The sequence below is a fragment of the Hemicordylus capensis genome, chromosome 11, assembly GCF_027244095.1.
Source record: "Hemicordylus capensis ecotype Gifberg chromosome 11, rHemCap1.1.pri, whole genome shotgun sequence".
NCBI classification, from domain to species: Eukaryota; Metazoa; Chordata; class Lepidosauria; order Squamata; family Cordylidae; genus Hemicordylus; species Hemicordylus capensis.
Window position 1 is genome coordinate 13541781 of NC_069667.1, and position 21066 is coordinate 13562846.

General features: G+C 47.4%; 1 protein-coding gene across 8 annotated transcripts in view; it reads left to right on the plus strand.

Moving 5' to 3' along the window:
* NHSL2 (NHS like 2) overlaps positions 1–21066 on the plus strand; it is a 123440-nt gene that overhangs the window by 54076 nt on the left and 48298 nt on the right. For 5 of the 8 annotated variants that reach the window (XM_053273443.1, XM_053273448.1, XM_053273449.1 and 2 more), the window contains exons 2-4: positions 15819–15965; positions 18946–19082; positions 19888–20083. In XM_053273443.1, coding sequence (XP_053129418.1) covers positions 15819–15965; positions 18946–19082; positions 19888–20083 — 480 coding nt within the window. The remainder of the gene's footprint in view (positions 1–15818; positions 15966–18945; positions 19083–19887; positions 20084–21066) is intronic. The other 3 variants (XM_053273445.1, XM_053273444.1, XM_053273446.1) reach the window with 1 other exon arrangement.

A 21066-nucleotide genomic window follows, 5' to 3' on the forward strand; every position in this document is an offset into this window, starting at 1 on the left:
GTCCTAGAGCATGGTCCAAGGGCACATAGTACAGCCACCTTTCTGAAGCTAAGCTGTGGTCATTGTCTGGATGGGAGACCCTTGTGTGCTACCTTTGGGGATGGGGCTGTAGCTCAGTGGAAGAGCGAAAGGTCCCAGGTTCAGTCCCTACAGCATCTCCAAGAGAGACTCCTGCCAGAAACCTTGGAAATCTGCTACCAGTCTCTGCCGACAATACTGAGCTAGATGGACCAGTGGCAACTTCCTATGTAATGTAATGATCTAAAAAGTATTATGTTGAGAGGGTTGGTTTCTAAGTAGCCAGTTTGAGGTTTCCGTCTCTTTGCCTTGTGCAGGGCTTCTGGGGTGCCCCTCTTATCCTCTAGTGCAGCAGTTCCAAACGGTGTGTCTCCAGGTGCTGTTGGAATGCAACTTCCACCGTCCCTACTAGCCACAATGGCCGAAGGATGGGGATGATGGGAGTTGTAGTTCAGCAACATTTCAGGACCTAAGGGTGGGAGCCCCAGTTCCAGTGGAACTGGAAGCTCAGGTCTGGCTCCTGTCACTGTGTTCCTTTTCTTTTTCTTGTGTGGAGCCCAGCCTGGGCCAACTGGCATCATCTCTGCCTCAGTGCCCCCCCTGGCCCCTGCCTAGAAGTATCAGTGGGCAGAGTGACAGTTCTTTTAAAGTCTGGGACTTGGAGGGTGGGGTTTTTTACTGAGGGCTGCTTTCGAGGCCTCTAAAGCAGTTTGACACTCCCCCCCCCCCACATCAGGCTTATTTGCCCCAGCTGGCCTGAGGACCAGCACCTGTTCTCCGGGGTCAAAGACACGCTCAGTCTGGGCCTCCCACAGGTTCTGCTGCAGAAGGGACAGGGTCTCTTTCAGTGTGTTCTTTAGTTCAGTCGGTCTTTAGCCTTGGGGCAGTCCCTCTTGAAGTGCCCCGCTTCCCAACACTTAAAGCATCTGGGGCTGGCCTGCTCCGTCTATCTGCCCCCTTGTGGTGTAGCAGGTGGGGTTTGACTTGCATCACCTGGGCTCAACTTGGAGCCCTGGACTCCTTCTTGGGTGGATGCTGAGGCTCCTCCCACCTTGGGACAAACTTGGGTCGGCCCCATTGAGGTGCCTCTGTTGTCCCCCTAACTCTGGCATCAGCCATCCTCTGGGCCAGCTCTCTAGCTGCCTCGATGGTCTTGGCCTTGGGCTCCTGAACAAAGACCTGCTCAAAGAGATGAGCTGGCAGTTGGGTCAAGAACTGCTCAGTATCTGGATATCACCAGTTCTGTGATATCCTCAACTGTCTTCACCCCCGCCCGTTCCAGCCATGAGTGCAATGCCTTCTTTAACTTGTGGGCATAGGTCTGATAAGACTCGGCAACTTTCTTCCTCAGACCTCTGAAGTGACGCCTGGCATTTTCTGGGTAAATCCTAGCCTGGACTTGACCATGTCTTTGAACAGCCCATAGTCCTCCATGTCATCGACTGACATTTCTGCTGACGCTGCCAGAAGGGAACCAGTCAAGTGAGGACTCAAGTACTTCATCTACAGCTCCTCCTTAATGCTATAGCCTGGAGGGTCCTTTCAGAATTGGAGAGGAAATGGTCTGGATCCTCACCTTCCCTGAACTTTGGGGATTTGAGTTTTTCCCCTAGAGTGGTTGAGGTAGCAGGAGTTAGCCGAGGCAGCTGGTTCTGGTTGCCCTTTATTTATCCTGGCCATCTCAGCCTCATGGGTGAGCTCCATTCTTTTGTGCCCCAGCTCCCTCCCTTTTTCCTGCTCCTCCTTTTCCAGTATTTTAATTTCCAGCACTTATTGTCTGTCTTTTTCTCTCTCCTTCTCAGCCCTCTACAGCTTTTGGGCTTCCAACTCCATCTTTTTATATTCCAGCTTAATCTGCCATAAAACTAAGTCCTGTGGGTTTGCCTCTGCCCCTCCCACTGGCAGGTCCCACTTCCTCCCCGCTTGTGACATCTTTTTTCCTGTGGCCTTGTTTGCAGGGTTAGTGTGCAGAGTTTCCCTGCCAGCTCACAAAAACATGCAGTGGCGCCTCTCCACTCTCTATTCTGGCCTAGCTATTTGACGAACCGACAGCTAAACATTAAAATAACCGTGTGTGTGCTTGCAATCCCTTTTTGTTCACAGCCAAAACAATTAGGCTTCCTAGTACAAAATATATCAAAAACTCAAACTCCCTCTGCTTTCTCACTCTGGACACAAAAGACAAGCAGAAAGAGGGGGGGGAAACGGGTCTCTGGTGCCCTCTGGTGGCTGTTTAATCCCACCGCTGTGTACCATGTAGTAGATTAAAGCCTCTGTCTCAGAGCAAGCTCCCGTGAGGGGAATGAAAAATGCTGAATCATCCCTGCTGAGCTTTCTGGCAAAGGCTATTCCTAAAACTTTCCTGTATTTTTGGTAGGTTCAAAAATGGCTGCAACCACCACCCCTCTTTATTACAGAGCTTGAACGTCCCTGGGCTTGGGGTGGAATTCCCAGGGAGTGCTCTCTTTCTTTTGTTACTGGAAAAATACAAAAGTCTTTCCCATGCAAGCCTACACATGGTGAGAAAACTGATAGCTGTTGACTGCCTGAGGAGATGTGTTAGCACCAGATAAATCCCTCCTTTCAGCCCCCACTTCCAAAAACCCACTCGGAGAGACTTGTAAAAGAAAAGAACAAAAAGAAAAACAGCTTTATTCAAGTACCACAGACTACTTCCTTCTGAGGCTTTCTCAGCTTTTAGTTATAGGTAAAAATACTCAATAGGTTACAAGAATACTTCAAAAAGGACGATAAATGATGTTGCGGCAGCATGCTTTAAAAATGTTGGTTACCCAGGTGTAAGGAACAGGTACGCAGGAAAATACAAAAGCACCTTTAAAAGCTTACAGAGTCTTTTTGCAATGCCATGGCTGAATGGGTGAAGGCTAGTGTTTCTTAGTTTAATTACATTATAGGTAAGCAATAATAGACCAGTATCAGGGATATACAAAACACACGCCAAAGAAACAGAAAGTCTAATGCAAAATCTGACTAAACAAACTTTCCTAGACTAAACTTCCCAAAGCCAAAGCCCTGGCTTCCTTTGTCTTGAACTCACCGAATCCTGGATGGGAATTCAAGCCGCTGCATTCCTATCTTCCAAGAACTGCAGTCATCCTCCAGCAGCCATTCTTCCTGGCCACACATGTTCCTCTCTGCACCCCTAGCCTGCTTCTTCCAACAAAGAGCCTCTCTTTCCTCCCAGTGGCTCTCTAGGTCCCACCCACCTGGCGTGCTGATTGGCTGACCCCTCAAGTTCACCAGCCTGTCTGTCAGGACAGGGTTCATTTCCGGTTATCTCTTTAGGGCTGGGGTAGCTGATCACTACATTCATGCATTGCTCCCCCTGCCCAAACCCCTAGCCATCATGGTGGCAGGCTCTCTGTTATATGTATTGGGATCTAGCTGCTATAAATATATCAACACCTTTTGAGTGCATACTCATTTTTCCCAGTGACTGCACAATAAGAGAGGTAATTATGGAAGAGTATCCTCTGTTTAGGATACTTCGAGAAATTACTTGGGAAGTGCTGCTGCTCAATCAAAGCAAGCTAAGATGCTGTGTTGTCAGGGCCAGGCTGGGACCAGTGGCAGACCTACTTGGATTCAGGATTGGAACTTGGCAAAGAGAAGACACTCTATTGCATAGATGGCTGGGTTGCTCCAGAACAAGCCCTACCCAACCAAGGGGGCTGCCTCTTGCCTGTAGTGCACTGCATGTTCATGGGGAACCTGGTGCTAAATCATTCATAGGTGGCCTTATTCTGGGTTAGGGTTTCATGTGTAGCAGAATAGCTACCTTGATGCAATCTATTGAAAGTCCACCCTCAACACAAGCTTTTGTCTCTCTCACCTCCAGAAGGAGGCACCAGAGTGGGGGCTCGCATGAGGCTTTGCTGCCCCCCACAGATCATCCGGCCCATCATGGGGGGAGGCGGAATTCTAGGGAGGAGAGCTAGTCTTGCGGTAACAAGCATGAATTGTTCCCATGGCAAAGCAGGGTCTGGAAGGGTGATTACCTGTGAGCACTATAAGAAATTCCCATTAGGGGAAGGGGCCATAGCTCAGTGGTGGAGCATCTGCTTTGCATGCAGAAGGTCCCAGGTTCAATCCCTGGCAGCATCTCCAAGTAGGGCTGGGAGAGATTCCTGCCTGAAACCCTTGAGAACTGCTGCCGGTCAGAGCAGACAGGATTGAACAATCATCTGACTCAGTAGAAAGTAGCTCCTTACATTCCTATATATGTGGGGTGCCTTCTAGGCATTGCATCTGCTAGACTGAACACACCACCACCCAACTTCATGTTTGCAGCACAAATTCAGCAATGCTACAGAAAAGTCACCAAGGTTACTGATCTTGCAGAGGAAACTCCAATAAGCTTTTGAGCAGAGGCGTAACTAGGGAAAACGGCGCCCGGGGCAAGCACTGAAATGGCGCCCCCCACGCGCACCCCCCACCCCCCCCCCACATACTACATTATACTTAGGTTTTTCCTCACAAGTGCCCGCCGCCGCCAAGCCAGGCCACTGACTGGCTGCCAGGTGCCAGCAAAGCAATGGGGGGGGGGGGGCGCAGGCAGCACGGAAGGGACCGCTCGTGGGGAAGGGGACACCGACGCGCTCCCTTGACTGCTGCAGCGCTGCTGCACTGAGCAGGAAACATTTGTATTAACAAAAAATTTTAAATTTTTTTTTACAAAATTTGGTCATGGCGGCGCCCCCCACGTGACCAGAAAAGATGGCGCCCGGGGCACGTGCCCCCCCTGCCCCCCCTATATTTACGCCTCTGCTTTTGAGGAACCATGGCACTCTCGGGAGCGTGTTATGAAAATTCTGGCAGGAAATTCATTTGCTTTTAGAGAATTCATAACTTGCCTTACCTGTCAAGCAGGTAAGGTTAAAGCTTACAGAGACTTTAAGAACCACCACCATGGATCAAAGTACTGGAAAGCAATGATATAAAATGCAGCAGTAAAAAGCAAATCACAGCACAAGAGTCGGCAAAAATATAAACACAAAGGCCTGCTGGAAGAGCCAGAGCTTTAACGGCTGCTGAAAGATAGACTAGACTTTTCCTGAGGCAGAGAGTTCCACATCTTAGAGGATATTTTGAAGTGGGATGTTGCACATCAGTCATGAAAAAGAATTATTCATGAAGTGTTGGGGTACAGTTTTCAAAGTCTTGCTCGCTTCTGTTGATGGACTTTCATGCTGCCAGTGAAAAATGTGTGTTAATTGCTTTTCCGCCTGTGTCATACAAAGTCAGAATTTGGAGAACTCATGACATACCTAAGGGTCTCACTGTTTGCAATTGTAATTCTTTGGTTTTCCAATAACTACTTCATCTACTTCAGGAGTGCACAACTTCAGCCCTCCAGCTGTTTTTGGACTATAGTTTCCATCATCTCCAGCCAAAATGGCCAATGGCCAGGGGTGATGGGAGTTGTAGTCCAACATCTGCAGGAGGGTGGAAGTTGTGCAGTCCTTATCTACACTGACTGCCCATTCCCACTTGAGTTTGGTCCGTGCTTGCGGAATGATGCTTAAAGTAAGGGGATGCAGGCACCCAGTGAAAGCTCTGCTTCAATGCCCTTCCCTCTGTCGGCATGGCAACAAGTCAAATTATTTAAAGGGGGGGAGTCTTCCATTATGTTAGGTTACCATGGCAATGTGCATTCAAACAGCAAGTGGGTGCAGGAGGCAGAACACTTCCTTCTGGACTGTGAGTTGGTGCAAATATCCTCGTTCCAGTCGCCTTTCAGGGAGATGGGGGGCAGGCAGCCTCGAGATCTTCCTGCAGTGAAGGCGAAAGTGTCTCAAACAGCGCCCAGGGACACTTGGTGTGTCTGTCAAAGAATCGGAGCATCATTCAGTAGTGGGAAATCCATCCATGAAAGAAGCTAACAAAAATTTCCGCCAAGGCACAATTGGGTCCTGAACAAATGCCTTGGGATGTCTCATAGGACCAGCAAAGTTTAGAGATGGAAGGTACCTTGGGGGTCTTCTAGAGCAAACCCAGCTCAGTGCAGGAATCTGCTATGGCCATCCTGGACAGACGGCCACCCCGGCTCTGTTGGAAAACCTCCAGGAACTGCTGGAGGTGACTACTGCATAAGATAAAGGTCGCACACTCTGTCCATACACTGCCATGGGAGCCATCTGTCTCTTAGCGGGGGCTGTGTACTGGGAATAAATTCAACAGGTGCTGCTTCCCAGCATCACTGTGCTAGACAAAACTGCCACCACTGAATTGTTCTCAAGGTAAAGGAACCCTCCCCCCCCCTAAAAATAGGAACCCCCAAGTCCCAGTAGGATCTGAAGAGTGACTGCACAGTCTGTTGGGAAATATCCAACGAAGATTTTGACAGTCTGCCTTGTGCCCACCACTGCTCAAGTCAGAGGTCACACACTGCATTGGGAGTAATTGTTTCCCTTGCAGGAGCAGTGTACTGGGCAGAAATTCAACAGGTGCTCCTTTCTTGCATCTCTGTGCTAGAAAAAACGGCTGTCAAATTGCTCTTAAGGTATAGGAACCCTCCTTCCCCTGACAAAGGGGACCTCTGAATCCCAGCGGGATATGGATGAATGGCTGTCCAGTCTTTAAAAATCTCTCGAGAAGAAGATCCCACTGCTGTATGAGGCAGATTTTTCAGGGAGGAAAGCTCCTTGCTGTGTAGACTATCTACTTGCAGGGAGATTGTTTTTCTTTGCACAGGGGAGAAAAAGAATGTGTTCCTTGCCTGAAGAGATACACTTTAATCTACCACTGTATTTTGATGTTTGTGTCGTCTAAGCATATGAGTCATAGTATGGTGGTGTTGGGAGGAATGGCAGTCTGAAAGATCCCCCCCTTCATTCCGACATCATTCATGAAAATAACTTTAGAGGATAAGGAAAGCAAGCTTTACAATGAGGCAGAGCTGGTGGTCATCCCTGGCAGTGGATCTTGGGCTGTTGTTAAAGATTGGCCAGTGGTCAGTGACTTCATTCTTACTGTTTTAGTCTTATTTATTTCAGGTTTCTTTTTAAAGCGATCTCGGGTATGCAGGCTTGCGCTCTGCTCCATAGACTACATTAGGGCCATGGAATTGATTTTTAGGTGTGCCTTGTGGAGAGTGAGCACAGTTAAACAAACAGCTTGAACAGCATACATTGGCACAGTAACGCTAGTCAATGGATTTGTGTGCACCACCAGTTTGGGGGAAGATCAGAATGGAAATTGCATATTCCCATGCCGGTAATTGTATATGCCCATTCTGGAAATTGCTGGGAACTGCATATGCCCATTCCAGGAATGAGAATTGCATGTTCCCATTCTGGGAATTGCATGCACTCCAATTGTCCTGATTTCCTAGGGGCATCCCCTGTCTTATGGAACCTGTCCCTAGGAGATCGCTGCCCCCTTTTTGCCCTTATTCCGCTTAGGAGATGGGGCCGTAACTCAGTGGAAGAGCATCTGCATGATCAGGGGCGTAGCTAGGTTGGAGTGGGCTGGGGGGTGAAATTTTAAAATGGGCCTCTCACTGCTGATTAACAAAGAAGACTTTCAACCATGCAATGCGATCCTATGTATGTTTTCTCATAAATCCTAACAAATTCAGTTCAGTTTGCTTCCAGGTAAATGTGTAGAGAATTGCAGCCTCAGGCAGCAAATCTAACCACATTTAGCTGGAAGTACATTTCCTTAAACCTAAAGGACTTTGTAATTTTTGTCACAAAACAAGCCACTTATAAGACTTTTTAAAATGGTTTTTTTAATTTAAAAAATATTAAAAACCAACCATTTGTCCAATCCACTTCAATTTAAATATACATATTCCTCCCACATCTCTCTGCTCAAAACCAAAGCACTATGCCCAGTCATTCCGGGTGATCTAAAGGCTGGGGCTGAAATGGGGTTGTTTTTTTATGAAGGCAAAGGGCAGATTCTTCCATATTGGGGGTGGAACTACTTTTTTAAAAACAGTTTTTTTAAAAAAAAATTAAAAAAATTTAAACCAGCAAATCCCTCAATCTCTGAATTAAATATTCAGAGTCATTTCAATCTGCCCTACATCCCCCCACCTTATATTAAAGTTCTATGGCAAGCAATCCCTAAATATCCAAGGGGGCGGGAATAACCACAAAAAGGAAATCACATCCTACCTCAATTACTAAGCCTGAGGAGTCAAAAGCTGGGCAGAGCTGTGGTGGGCAAGGGCAGCCAGCTATGGCCACTCTGCCTCCCTCCCTCCTTCCTTCCTTGCTGCCTGCCGGCACTCGAATTCCGGCTACAGTGAGGCCTGCCCACCCACCAAACAGCTGAGAGGTGGAGACTGAAAGGGCTGCAGCAGCTTGCAGGTTGCTTCTCTCCCCTGGCCAGAGCAGGAGGGCTAGCAGGAGAGGGCACCAGTATGCAAGGGGGGCTAGCCAAGGGGCCTTGGGGACCCCTCCAAGCCCTGTGGGCCTACAGACATTTGTTTCCCCTTGCCCAATGGTACTTACGCCCTTGTGCATGATGCTTGCGTACTGAAGATCCCCACTCCCTGGAGGCATCTTCAGGTAGGGCTGGGAGAGACTCCTGCCTGAAACCTTCGAGAGCTGCTGCCAGTCAGCTTGCCATGCTCCTGTGTGCCTAACAGGGTGCAGCTTAATTTACCTTTTCCTAGCATACCTTTAAGTAAACATCCCTGGCGGCATCTCCAGGTAGGGCTGGGAAAGACTTCTGCCTGAAATCTGGAGAGCCACCGCCAGTCAGTGTAAGCAATACTGAGGGTCTGACTCATTATAAGACTCTGTAGAACTGGGGTTTGGGATGGCTCTTGTGGAAATGTGCAACTTCGACCTTCTGCCAGGGTTCAGCTCCCAGAAGACTAGTTTAGTAGAAAGTGGACCTATGGGGAGGTGTTATGTACCTACCTGGACTGTAAAGAGGAAGTTTTAAGCGTAAGGGAGGAGATCTGGTCTCAGGGAGGAGAGCTGATCTTGTGATAAAGTAAAGTGTGCCATCGAGTCGGTGTGGACTCCTGGCGACCACAGAGCCCTGTGGTTGTCTTTGGTAGAATGCAGGAGGGGTTTACCATTGCCACCTCGTGCACAGTATGAGATGATGCCTTTCAGAATCTCCCTATATCGCTGCTGCCTGATATAGGCGTTTCCCATAGTCTGGGAAACATACCAGCCGGGATTCAAACTGGCAACCTTCTGCTTGTTAGTCAAGGATTTCCCTGCTGCGCCACTTAAGGTGGTAGCAATCCTTGTGGTAGCAAGCATGAATTGTCCCCTTTGCTTAGCAGGGTCCACCCTAATTTGAATGGGAGACTAAATGTGTGAGCACTGTAAGATATTCCCCTTAGGAGATGGGGCTGCTCTGGGAAGAGCACCTGCTTGCTTGCATGCAGAAGGTTCCAAGTTCCCTCCCCGGCAGTGTCTCCAAAATAGAGCTGAGAGAGACTCCTGCCTGCAACCTTGGCAAAGCCACTGCCAGTCTGTGCGGACAATACTGAGCTAGATGGACCAAGGGTCTGTTTTGGTATGAAGCAGCTTCCTGTATTCCTAAGAAACCCCTTTGAGGCATTACAAAGCCCCTGTCGTTTTGTGGGTTGCTGGTGTGCCTTTTGTGAGTTGGCACATATGCTGCTTCTCTTCATGGTGCTTCATGGCAGCTTGTGCAAAAGACAGCAAAGTCCCTTTCTACTAATTAGTCACCTGGGAGCTGAACCCTGGCCTATCTCCTGGCAGAGGGAAGGCCAGAGCGGCCGGCCCCTCTTTCCCCCACACCACACCATCCTCTGGGCCATTTCTCTGTGAAAAACAGGCAGGAAACCATTTGCAGCCGGAAATCCTCTTTGCCTCTTTGTCTTTTCTCAGCAGTGAAACGGTTTTTCAAGGTCCCTTGCTGCAAGGCCACTGGCTGGGAGGGAGGACAGAGCAAGATATTTGGCCAGAATTCCCTTGCAGGGGCTCAGTTGAAAGGAAGGCCTCAGTGTTTAATGGATAACTTGATTAGGCTGATTGATTAAAACCCTTTTGATCTACCAAGAAGGTGCCCTTTATTGGGTAGCGTGTGTGTGTGTGCGCACACACACACACAGAGCAAACATATTTACATCCAGCTGCCAGCTCCCAGCCAGTGGTGAGAAGGATACCCGGCACCACACAGATCTCCTCAGCTGAGGACCCATTTCCGCTGCCATCCTAAGCCCCCAGCCTGTGTGCCAGAAAAAGATGAGAGGGAAGAAAGAGGACTGGCAGTGACCACAAATAATGGCTCGCTGGTGAGCTAAGTGTAAATTTTTGCATCCCTGTAAATGTGTTTTGGATCCCTGTAAATACAAACTGGCAAGTGCCATTTTAGAAGAGCTTCCCTGATGCATGTCAAGTGTTGAACTATATGTGACAGCTATATGTGACTATATGTGCCAGCGTGGTGTAGTGGTTAGAGTGCTGGACTAGGACCGGGGAGACCCGAGTTCAAATCCCCATTCAGCCATGAAAACTAGCTGGGTGACTCTGGGCCAGTCACTTCTCTCTCCGCCTCACCTACTTCACAGGGTTGTTGTGAAAGAGAAACTCAAGTATGTAGTACACCGCTCTGGGCTCCTTGGAGGAAGAGCGGGATATAAATGTAAAAATAAATAAATTAATTAAAAATTTGTCATTAGCCAGGGTGAAAGGAAAGAACTTTCCTTTTGCGGAAAAGGAAAGGGGTTCTCAAAGCTGAGTCCCCAGATGTTGTTCCTCGTCATCCATAGCCATAATGGCCAGTAGCTCAGTGGAAGAGCATCTGCTTTGCATGCAGAAGGCATCTCCAGGAAGTTTTTCACACAGGGCTTTATATCTCCTCCGCAATGGAGGGGGTGCCCAGATTAACCCCGAAGTCCCCGTGAGCTATTGGGAGCACTTCACACACAATTTGGATTTTCCACAGCACATTTGTAGCCCAATTATATCCAGAGTTTTAAAAAATCCACTATTTGTGGGGTTTATTGACAACTTCGAGTTCGCAGTAAAGCCTCCCAGTAAATTTGCAGTAAAGTCTGCAGTGTGTAAAAGTCCCAGGTAGGGCCGGGAAAGACTCCTGCCTGAAATCCTGGAGAACAATAATGAGGTAGGGTTAATCATGATTACAAAAATGTATATTCCACTTTTCAACAAAAAGAGTTCTCTAAGCGATTTACATAATTTAAAAAAATCAGGTCTTTGCCTGTCCCAAAAGGACTTGCAGGCTAAAACTAAATGTAAAGTAGAGGTAGACAGCAGCAGCATTCCTGGAGGGATGTTGTGCTGAGGATGGATAGGTCCAGTTGCTCTCCCCTTGCTAAATATGAGGGAATCACCACTTCTAAAAGTGCCTCTGGCGTTAACAGAGCTTAATGGTCCCATGGTTTGCCTCAGTAGGAGGCAGCTTCCTCCTACAGAATATATGATGGTTTTGCAAAACCTTGCAAAACTCCAGCCTTGGCCATTATGGATGTGGATGATGGTTTGGGCAGTAGCTGCCCAAAGGGCAAGGTTTTGGACCAAGATTGCAAATGGAGACAAAATGCTAAACCTCTCCAAGGCCACAATTCCCCCACCCCATCCCAGCTGCTATTAACTAAAGAAAAACTAAGCCCATCAGTGGCGCATTAAATATAGTTTGACCTGAGATGAGGACATGCACACTGCATTGAAAAAAAATGTGGTTTTTTCCCTCTTTTTCAGAATTACTGTTTTTCTTCTTATGCAGATTTTGATTGATTGATTGATTGATTGATTGATTGATCAACCAACTAAACCTCATATGATTGATCTCCTTAAGATTTTTGTAATCTGGCAGTCACTCTGCTAGGAAGCAGTAAAGGAGGGAGTGCCTCTGGGCATGTGCAGAACTCCTTTTCCTTCTCACTTGAAAGAAGGGCTGAGTATGACTTTGAAGTCATCAGGCTAACCCTGGGCCAGGGACTGCCATGGGCTGGGTGTGGTGTTAAGACTTGGTGAGGAAGTTCACCTCTGTGGCTGCTGATGGCGCCCCCTGCTGGCTGCAAGGGGCAGGGAGTGCAGGCAGGAAATGCCTGCAGTGTTTCTGGCTGTGAAATCGCACTTCAGCTGCATAGCAAAGGTCGGCTGCCATAGACTCGATGCTCTCTGGACAGGGGAGATGGTGCCAAGTCACACACAGAGTGCCCATATGCTTTGACTTTCGGGCAGCCAGTTTCCATGCCTGTTGGCAGAACTGCCTTTCACGCTGGTGCAGTTCTGACTTGGCTTGCATAATATAGCGCGTAAGGTGCGCCTCTGATTCTGCCTCTTCCCTCCTTCTGAACTGAACTTCCTTGGCTCTGCTGACACCCCACAAGCTATGCCAAGGTGCCCCTGGGGGATTTGTAGGTGGGTGTTTACTTATCTGTCATGCACTCTGTCTTTTTTCTTTTTCTTTTTTCCCCCTTTTTTTCCCTAAGCGCTTTGAAGAAAGATACAGTTGTACACTCCCACCATTGCTGAAAGAGTGCAATTATGACCAACTCATACCGCACATTTGCAAGGTTGTTCAAGGACCCCACAACGAAAGAAACCCATTAGCCAGGTGGAAAATGAGCACGTCTTTTCTTCTGGGAGAACAACAAGCAGACAGTATCAGGAGAGGACAGGTGGGGAGTGGAGCCCTCCACTGTGGGGAGGAGAGCTGGTCATACAAGCATGAATCTTTGCTGAGGTTTACCCTGGTTTGCCTCTGAATGGGAGACTACCTATGAGCATTGGAAGATACACCCCTTAGGGGATGGAGCCACTCTGGGAAGAGCATCTAGGTTCCAAATTCCCTCCCTGGCAGCATCTCCAAGATAGGGCTGAGAGAGAGTCCTGCCTGCAACCTTGGAGAAGCCGCTGCCAGTCTGTTCAGGCAATGCGGAGTTAGATGGGCTAACGGTTTGACTTGGTAGGCAGCTTCCTATGTTTCTGTGATAGCCAAGCTCTGCTCAGATGCCACAGCTGTGATAGTCCAGTTTCAGGGTTAACACAAGGGTGGTGCTTGTTCCTATACTCCACAAAGTTTTCTAGTCCTCATGACTGTGAAACAGAGCTTTGAAAGTGAAATTTCAAAAGGTAGAGAGGGACTCAATAGGATGTCCAACATTCCAAGGTAAGGTTTCTGTAACCTATATCCTACACTAAGGGCTTGCCTCAGGGCTGGACTCACGACTAGGAATAGGGTAGGAGAAACCTCCGATCCTAATTTGGGACCTAATCTTCCAACTGGCCATAATGAGAATTCTACAAGAAAGGAGGAAGAGGGAGAAATGGCCATCTGTGAGCTGGGTATGGAGGCCAGAGGCACAGGGAGTGCCTTCCCTCCAGCCTCACTGTAGAGCTGGGTCCAAGTTTTGGGCTTGCCACTGCTGCCCGCCTCAGTTCCCGGCCCAGAGATATGCATTTCCTCCTCTTCCTCCAACATTGCTTGAAGAATTCTCACAATGGCCAGTCAGGAGCTCATCTGGCTCCCGAATTAGAATCAAAGGCTTCTCCTACTCCATTCCCAATCATGAGAACAAGCCTCTTAACTCTGCCCTAGCAGGAGCAACATAATTCTGTTCTAACAGAAACAACATAAGTACCATTAGGCCTGATTTGCATAATATGTACAGGCTGCAGAATTCTGCTTTCCTTGGTGCTGAATTTTGGTTTCTTGGTACAGAATGCAAATCAAGATCTATCCAGCCTGGAATGATGGAAAAAGTGGGCAGTAGCAATCGTATCTCCATATTATATATTTAAAACCAGTTTAAAACTGTTATCCCCCTCCCTGCCGAATCACTCTAGGAATTGTAGTTTTTCTTTAACTACTCTGGAATCTCTGGTGCTGAGATTTCTTGGTTAGAGATTCCTTAATAAGTGCAGGTTGGGTAGATTAAAATCGTGTTTGTAAGGTTTAAATTTATGTTTTGAATTATTATTATAGCAAGGGTTAACTCTATAACTGATGATTCACGAGGAGGTGTGAGCGGGAAGTCCATATCTGTTTATTTGTTGTGAATGTTAATGTTAAGATTATTGTTAAAATTAATAAAAAATTAATTTTAAAAAAAGAGAGATTTCTTGGTTAGAGATTCCTAGCCCCTTTACTGAAGTTCCTTTGAGCTCCGCGTGAGAGTCATGAATTAAAACTGGTTTGAAGCTGATGTGTAAAGTAGAAGTGTCCCAGGTGAACGAGACTTGTGCCACTAAGTCAATTCTGCAGAATTCTGGCTGGGGAGCCATGACAGTTGAACAGGTTTGAAACTGGTTTAAAAGTGTCGTGCAGACAGGGGTAAGCAACCTTGGCACACCAGCTATGGTAGAATTACAACTCCCATCCTCCCCAGACACCATTTATTGTGTTCAACAACAGCCAGAGAGCCGTTGGAATAATGATTTTTAGCATTGTAGAAGGTTAAAGTTTTTTAGGTGATCTGTAGCGTGCGTGTGCGATGTTGCAACTAGTAGTGCTAGGCCCGCTCCCACTTCGCAAGCAGAAAAGGCTAAGAGGATGATTGGACTTGTTGCGGTAAGAGGGGTTTGATGGGTCGCTGTAAGTAAAGACAAAAATAGAAAAATTGTGAGTATTATGCCTTCAGTGCATGATAGGGCTGAGACAAAGTGAGTTCAGTGGAGAGATAGGCTGATTGTGCTCAATATAAAGGCTACGACTAGTATGAAGGCTGTTGTGTTCATTTAGGGTCCCTGGTATATTTGACAGGATCAACTAAGTCGAAATTAGCAATCACAGAGTAAAACACAGGGGTAAAAATTAGGGTAACACAGGGTAAAAATTAGTAATTAGTAATTAGACTAGTCCCTAATTTGGCTCACTCTAGGCCACCCTTTTGTCACTCATAGATAAGGCCTAGTGTAAGTAATACGAGAATGGCGGATACCCAGGTTATTGTAGTGATAGGGGTGAGCAGGCTGTGGGTGTCAGGGTGTGAGGAGGAGGAGGAGGGCAATTTCCAGGTCGAACAATAAGAAAAGGATTGCAGCAAGAAAGAATCGTAGAGAAAACGGGAGATGTGGGAGATGTTGTATTGTTTTATGCCTGTTTTTATATGTTTTTATACCTTTAGCATGATGTTTTTATTGTGTTTTTATTGTATGTTTTTAACTTTTGTAAACCGCCTTGGGGCTATCTTTTAACGAAAGGCGGTATAAAAATGCAAAAATAAAAAAAATAAATATAAATGTGCTATTCCTATTGGATCGAATCCACATTCATATGGTGAACGTTTTTCGCGGTCAGGGGTTATTTGTGAGAGTCAGAAGTTAATTGAGATAAGGATAGCTGAAATGGAGGTGGTGATAAGAAGTATGGTGTTGATGTTTATTGTTCTTCCTCAGGTGTTCTGAGTCCTAGTGCGTGGAAATCACTTGTACTATTAATACTAGAAGAGCATTAATAGTTGCCTTTCCCTGGTGCACTGGGGTACTGTACTCTTGTAGTCCCCTGCTAACAGAGCAAAGAGGCACCTTTAAAAAGTGGCGATTCTCTTATATTTAGCAGGGGGAGAGCAACTGGCCCTATCCAACCTCAGCACAGCATCCCTCCAGTGGCTGTTGCTGGTGTCTGTCTTATATTTCCTTTATAGATTGTGAGCCCTTTGGAGACAGGGAGCCATTAATTTTTTTTAATTTATATCTAAGTAAACCACTTTGGGAACTTTTGTTGAAAAGCAGTATATAAATATTTGTTGTATCTGTACTATGAAGGTGCCCCAAGACCTCTTGCTGTCTTTGATGCCTGCCTCCCACCCTTGATCTCACCCCTCCCAACTGGTGTTGTGCTTCACTATCTCCATCTTCTCTCCTTAGCCACCTCTAATTTAGACTTGGATACTAAGAAGCCTGCCCCACCCAAACTGCTATGGCATCAGCCGGTGAACATCTTCTTGGCCAGGCCTGTCGGCGTAGAGGAGTTGCACCATGAAGCTGAACTCAATCTCCAGAGTTTGCTCCAAGGTATTCGGGGGAAACTGGGAAAGAGGAGTGAGCTTTTCCCCATTGTCCAGAGGGTGTCATTGTGTCATTGTGAACTGGGAAACGCATAGTCTATTGAACTACAACTCCCATCCTCCCTTGCCACAATTTATTGAGGGGAGTTGCAGTTCAATAACAGCTGGCAAATTAAGGTTGCCTAACCCTAGCCTGAGGCTTGCTGAGCTCCTGGGGCAATATAGCTCACGACCCTGGGGCCATAGTGGTAGAGCCCTTGCTTTGCCTGCAGAAGGTCCAAGTTATGAAGAGTGGTTCTTTTTTTCAGCCAGAGTTAGTCATTTATGATGTTCAATTTGAGGTGACAAGAGAGGATGTTCTAAACTGTCTTGAAAAACTAAAAATTAACAAATCGCCAGGGCCAGATGGCATCCACCCAAGAGTTCTGAAGGAACTCAAATGTGAAATCGCTGCTCTCCTAGCAAAAATATGTGACTTGTCCCTATGATCAGGCTCTGTACCAGAGGACTAGAAAGTAGCCAATGTAACTCCGATTTTCAGAAAGGGATCCAGGGGGGATCTGGGAAATCACAGGCTGGTCAGCTTAACTTTGGTACCGGGTGAATTGATGGAACGCATACGTTAACAAAATTGTTAAACGTATAGAAGAAAAGGCCTTGATGAAGTAGAACCAGCTTACTAACCTTTTGGAGTTCTTTGAGAGTGTCTACAGGCATGTGGATTAAGGTGATCTGGTTGACATAGTATATCTGGACTTGCAAAAAGCTTTTGACAAAGTTCCTCACCAAAAGCTCTTGAGTAAACTTAGCAGTCATGGGATAAGGGGACAGGTTCATGTGTGGATCGGTAACTGGTTGAAGGACAGGAAACAAAGGGTAGGAATAAATGGACAGTTTTCGGGAGGTGGGTAGGAAGTCCCCCAGGGATCGATACTGGGACCAGTGCTCTTTAACTTGTTCATAAATTATCTAGAAGTTGGGCCAAATTTTCAGATGACACCAAACTAATTAGGGTAGTGAAATCCACAACAGGTTGTAAGGAACTCCAGAAAGATCTCTCCAAACTGGGGGACTGGGCGACTAAATGGCAAATGTGGTTCAATGTAAGCAAGTGTAAAGTGATGCATATTGGGGCAAAAAACCCCAACTTCACATATACACTGATGGGATCTAAGCTGTCAGTGACTGACCAGGAGAGAGATCTTGTGGTCATGGTGGACAGCTCATTGAAAGTGTTGACTCAGAGTGCAGCAGCTGTGAAAAAGGCTAATTCTATGGCACAGCCATATCTGGAGTACTGCGTACTTTGGTCACCATTAAGAAGGATATTGTAGAACTGGAAAAGGTACAGAAGAGGGAAACCAAGATGTTCAGAGGCCTAGAGTACCTTCCTTGTGAGTCTAGACTACAGCATCTAGCATCTTTACCTTGGAAAAGAGGCAACTAAGGGGAGACACGTTCAAGATGTATAAAATTATGCATGTAGTGGAGAGAGTGGACAGAGAGAAATTTTTCTCTCTTACAACACTAGAACCAGAGGTCATCCCATGAAATGGAAGGTCAGGGAATTTAGGACTGTCAAGAGGAAGTACTTTTTCACACAGTGCATAATTAATATATGGAATTCTTTGTCATGGGATGTGGGGATGGCCACTAGCTTGGATGGTTTTAAAAGGGCTTAGACAAATTCATGGAGGGCAGGTCTATCAATGGCTGGTGGCTATAGGCCTCTCAATACCAGTTGCAGGAAAGCAACAGCATGGTTGAGGGTATGTTCATACCTATGAGGAGAAGAGCCCCTGGTGGCGCAGTGGTAAAACTGCCGCCCTGTAACCAGAAGGTTACAAGTTCGATCCTGACCAGGGGCTCAAGGTTGACTCAGCCTTCCATCCTTCCGAGGTCGGTAAAATGAGTACCCAGAATGTTGGGGGCAATATGCTAAATCATTGTAAACCGCTTAGAGAGCTTCCAGCTATAGAGCGGTATATAAATGTAAGTGCTATTGCTATAGCTATTGCTTGTGGGCTTCTCGGAAGCATCTGGTGAAACAAGATGCTGGACTAGATAGGCCTTGGGCCTGATACAGCAAGGCTGTTCTTAAGTTCTTATTACCAAGTGGTCAGACTCAGTAGGAGGCAGCTTCATATAGTCCTTCTTCAGTAGTGGTGTGCATGGACCAGTCCGGGGCCATAGAAAAGGCCTCCGGACCGGTCCGGAATTCCGGCGGTTCAGCAGGGCGGGGGAATGTGTCTTTGGGGGGGCGGTAGTACTCCCCCCCCCACCGCTCTTCCCCCTCCGGCGCTGGAGTTGGCAAAAATGTTCTTGGGGCGGCAGAGTTCCTCCCTGCCCCCATCGTTGTCTGTAAGGGTTAAACTAGAAAGAGCTGGTGGCGCGCATGTGCCCTTTGCGGCACGTGCGTTTGTCCTTGCTGCTGGCGCGCGCGCTACAGCACGCGTGCGCCAGCGACGGAGATGAGTGCGCGCACCGCCAGCTCTTTCTAGTTTAACCCTTTCTAGTTTAATACAACGACGGGGCAGGGGCGGCAGGGAGGAACTCTGCCGCCCCAAGAATGTTTTTGCCAACTCCAGTGCCGGAAGGGGAAGAGCGGCGGGGGGGTAAGTACTATCGCCCCCCCCTTAAAGACACACACACACCCAGTTTCGGCCCACGCTTCTGTGGTTCCATGCACATCCCTATTCTTCAGAGATCCTCAGAGTGCAGTAAGCAGCATGAAACCTTTGGCGTTCTAGCAGCCTGGGCAAAGGTGGGCAAAATTTTGGAATTCAAAATGGGCAAGTTTCCAGTTTTCCTTTTGAAATTCCACTTTTCCACATTGCTTTCCCCCCACCCTGCCACCTTTAGAAACCAGTGGCCTCAATGACTGGTAAAATTGAGAAGAAAAATATGGGGAAACAGAACAGCACCCCTACCTGTCACATAGGCGGGGGGAGGTGGATGGAGTGCTGATTGGGCTTCTTTCTTTCCAGAGGAGTATGAGGAACCATATGCAGATGCCAGGGTCAGTGGCCAGACCTTCCGCTACACCAGCCCCCTCTCTGCGGACAGACCCCTCGACTGCAGCCCCCGGGCCCCACCTGCCAAGCGTCTGGAGTTTGTGCTCATGGTGAGTGTGGTCGCTTCCCAGAGCCAATGCTTTGCAGTGAAGAAGAGGGATGTACCAGCTTTGATACAGAGTCATGTCTGGCATCTATCACCCAAATTCTGGCAAGTGCAAGGTAGCCACTGCCTGAAGCAGAAGGGGTGGCAGTCTAGAAACACAGTGGTTAGGTCTTATTTGCATGGCAGATTTCTCATTTTTAAAATTTCAGATAATAAGTAATACAACTAAAATCCACAGGTGATCTTAAAAAAAAAAAGGAAACACACACACCCTCTCTCCTGATCTTCATATTCAAAACAAACTATTTATCTCAATAACAAAAAAACAAATGACGGGAACAAAAAAGGTATAAAACTCCCCTTCCTTTAAAAATATACAAGATCAATATAATTCATGATACCACCTAGAGAGACACATATCAGGTGGTATATATAAATATAATAAATAAATAAAACTAGACTTATTTCCTAGATTAAGGGAGTGCAGTGGATCCTGGGAGCTTTATAATGGGCAGCAGCACAGGATCAGCTTTCCGGGATCACCTGAATCCTGTGCAGGTGTTAAGATTTTGTGATGCCTGTAGGCTCCCTCCTCTGACCAGTGGTACAGGAAATAAGGAATTGGGACCTGATCCACAGGATTAATTCACAGAGAACAGGTCTGTCAGAGGTTCTTAGCTGCGGCAGATAAAAAGAGAACCTCCACATGTATCTGAGGCAGTGTATCTGTGCCAGATACCTAACTGTTAAACTGCCTCCCCCCGGAACCCCGCACTGTTGATCTGTTGCTTTTGTCTGCTTCCCGACAGCCTGCAAGCCAGCAAGTGAAGGAAAATGAGATGAACACGTTGGGGGTGAGAGCCCCTGAGCCATCCATCAGCCTGCCAGCAACCCCGGATAAGCACACCAGCTGGACTAAAGCTGCTCCCTTGACCCCCATGGAGGAGAAGAAATTGCACCAGCCCTGTTCAACCCAAGCAAACATTGTCCCCATCAACGTCTCTGGTAGGGTCCATGGTGTGTGTCGGGCCCTGAAGGGCAGTTGCTTAACTTGGGGGTTCTCCAGCTTGGGTTCCCAGATTATATTGGAATACAACTCTCATCATCCCCAGCCACAGTGTTGCTGGTGATGATGGGAGTTGTAGTCCTGCATCATCTGGGACCCACGTTGGAGAACCCCTGGCTTAAACCATATGTCACAGGAATGTGGGATGAGTGGGAGACGTGCAGAACAGAGTTTAGGAACATGAAACATGGAAGCTTAGCTGAAAGTTTGCACATCAGGACTCGTGTCGGCTGGTATGTGCAGAATCCCATTTTGCATGCTTTATTTGGAGAGCTGCTGCCAGTTAGAAGTACAGACAGTCCTGAGCTAGATTCACCTTTGTAAGTCAGTGAGGAGGAGCAGTAGCTCAGTTGTAAGGCCCTTGCTTTGTGTGCAGAAGGTCCCAGGTTCAATCCTGGGCAGCATCTCCGGGTAGGCTGGGGAAAGACCCCTGTTGGGCAAGGGTCTTTTCCTAGCCCTACCTGGAGTTAGGGAGTGAACCAGGAACCTTCTGCATGTAAAGCAGATGCCCCTGATGCCCCTCAGGTGCTCCTGAGCTGTGGCACCTCCCTAAGGCTGAAGCAAGATTGATGAACAGCAGAAGCTGCCTTCTACTGAGTCAGACATTGGTTTATCTAGTTCCTTATTGTCTACACTGACTGGCAGTGGCTCTCCGGGATTTCAGGCTCAGGGGTTTTTCCCAGCCCTACCTGGAGATGCTGCCCGGGATTGAACTTGAGACCTTCTGTATGCAACGCAGATGCGCTACCACTGAGCTAAAGTCCTTCCCCAAATGGCTGGCTCTTCTCCAACGTGTGTGTGTGTGTGTGTGTGTGCGCGCTAGTTAGCCTTATCGCAGCTAACTTCTTAAAATGTTCATATTATTTTGTGAGTCCAGTCTTGTCTTCATCTCTTAATGGATTCAAAGTTCACCCTTAGGTCC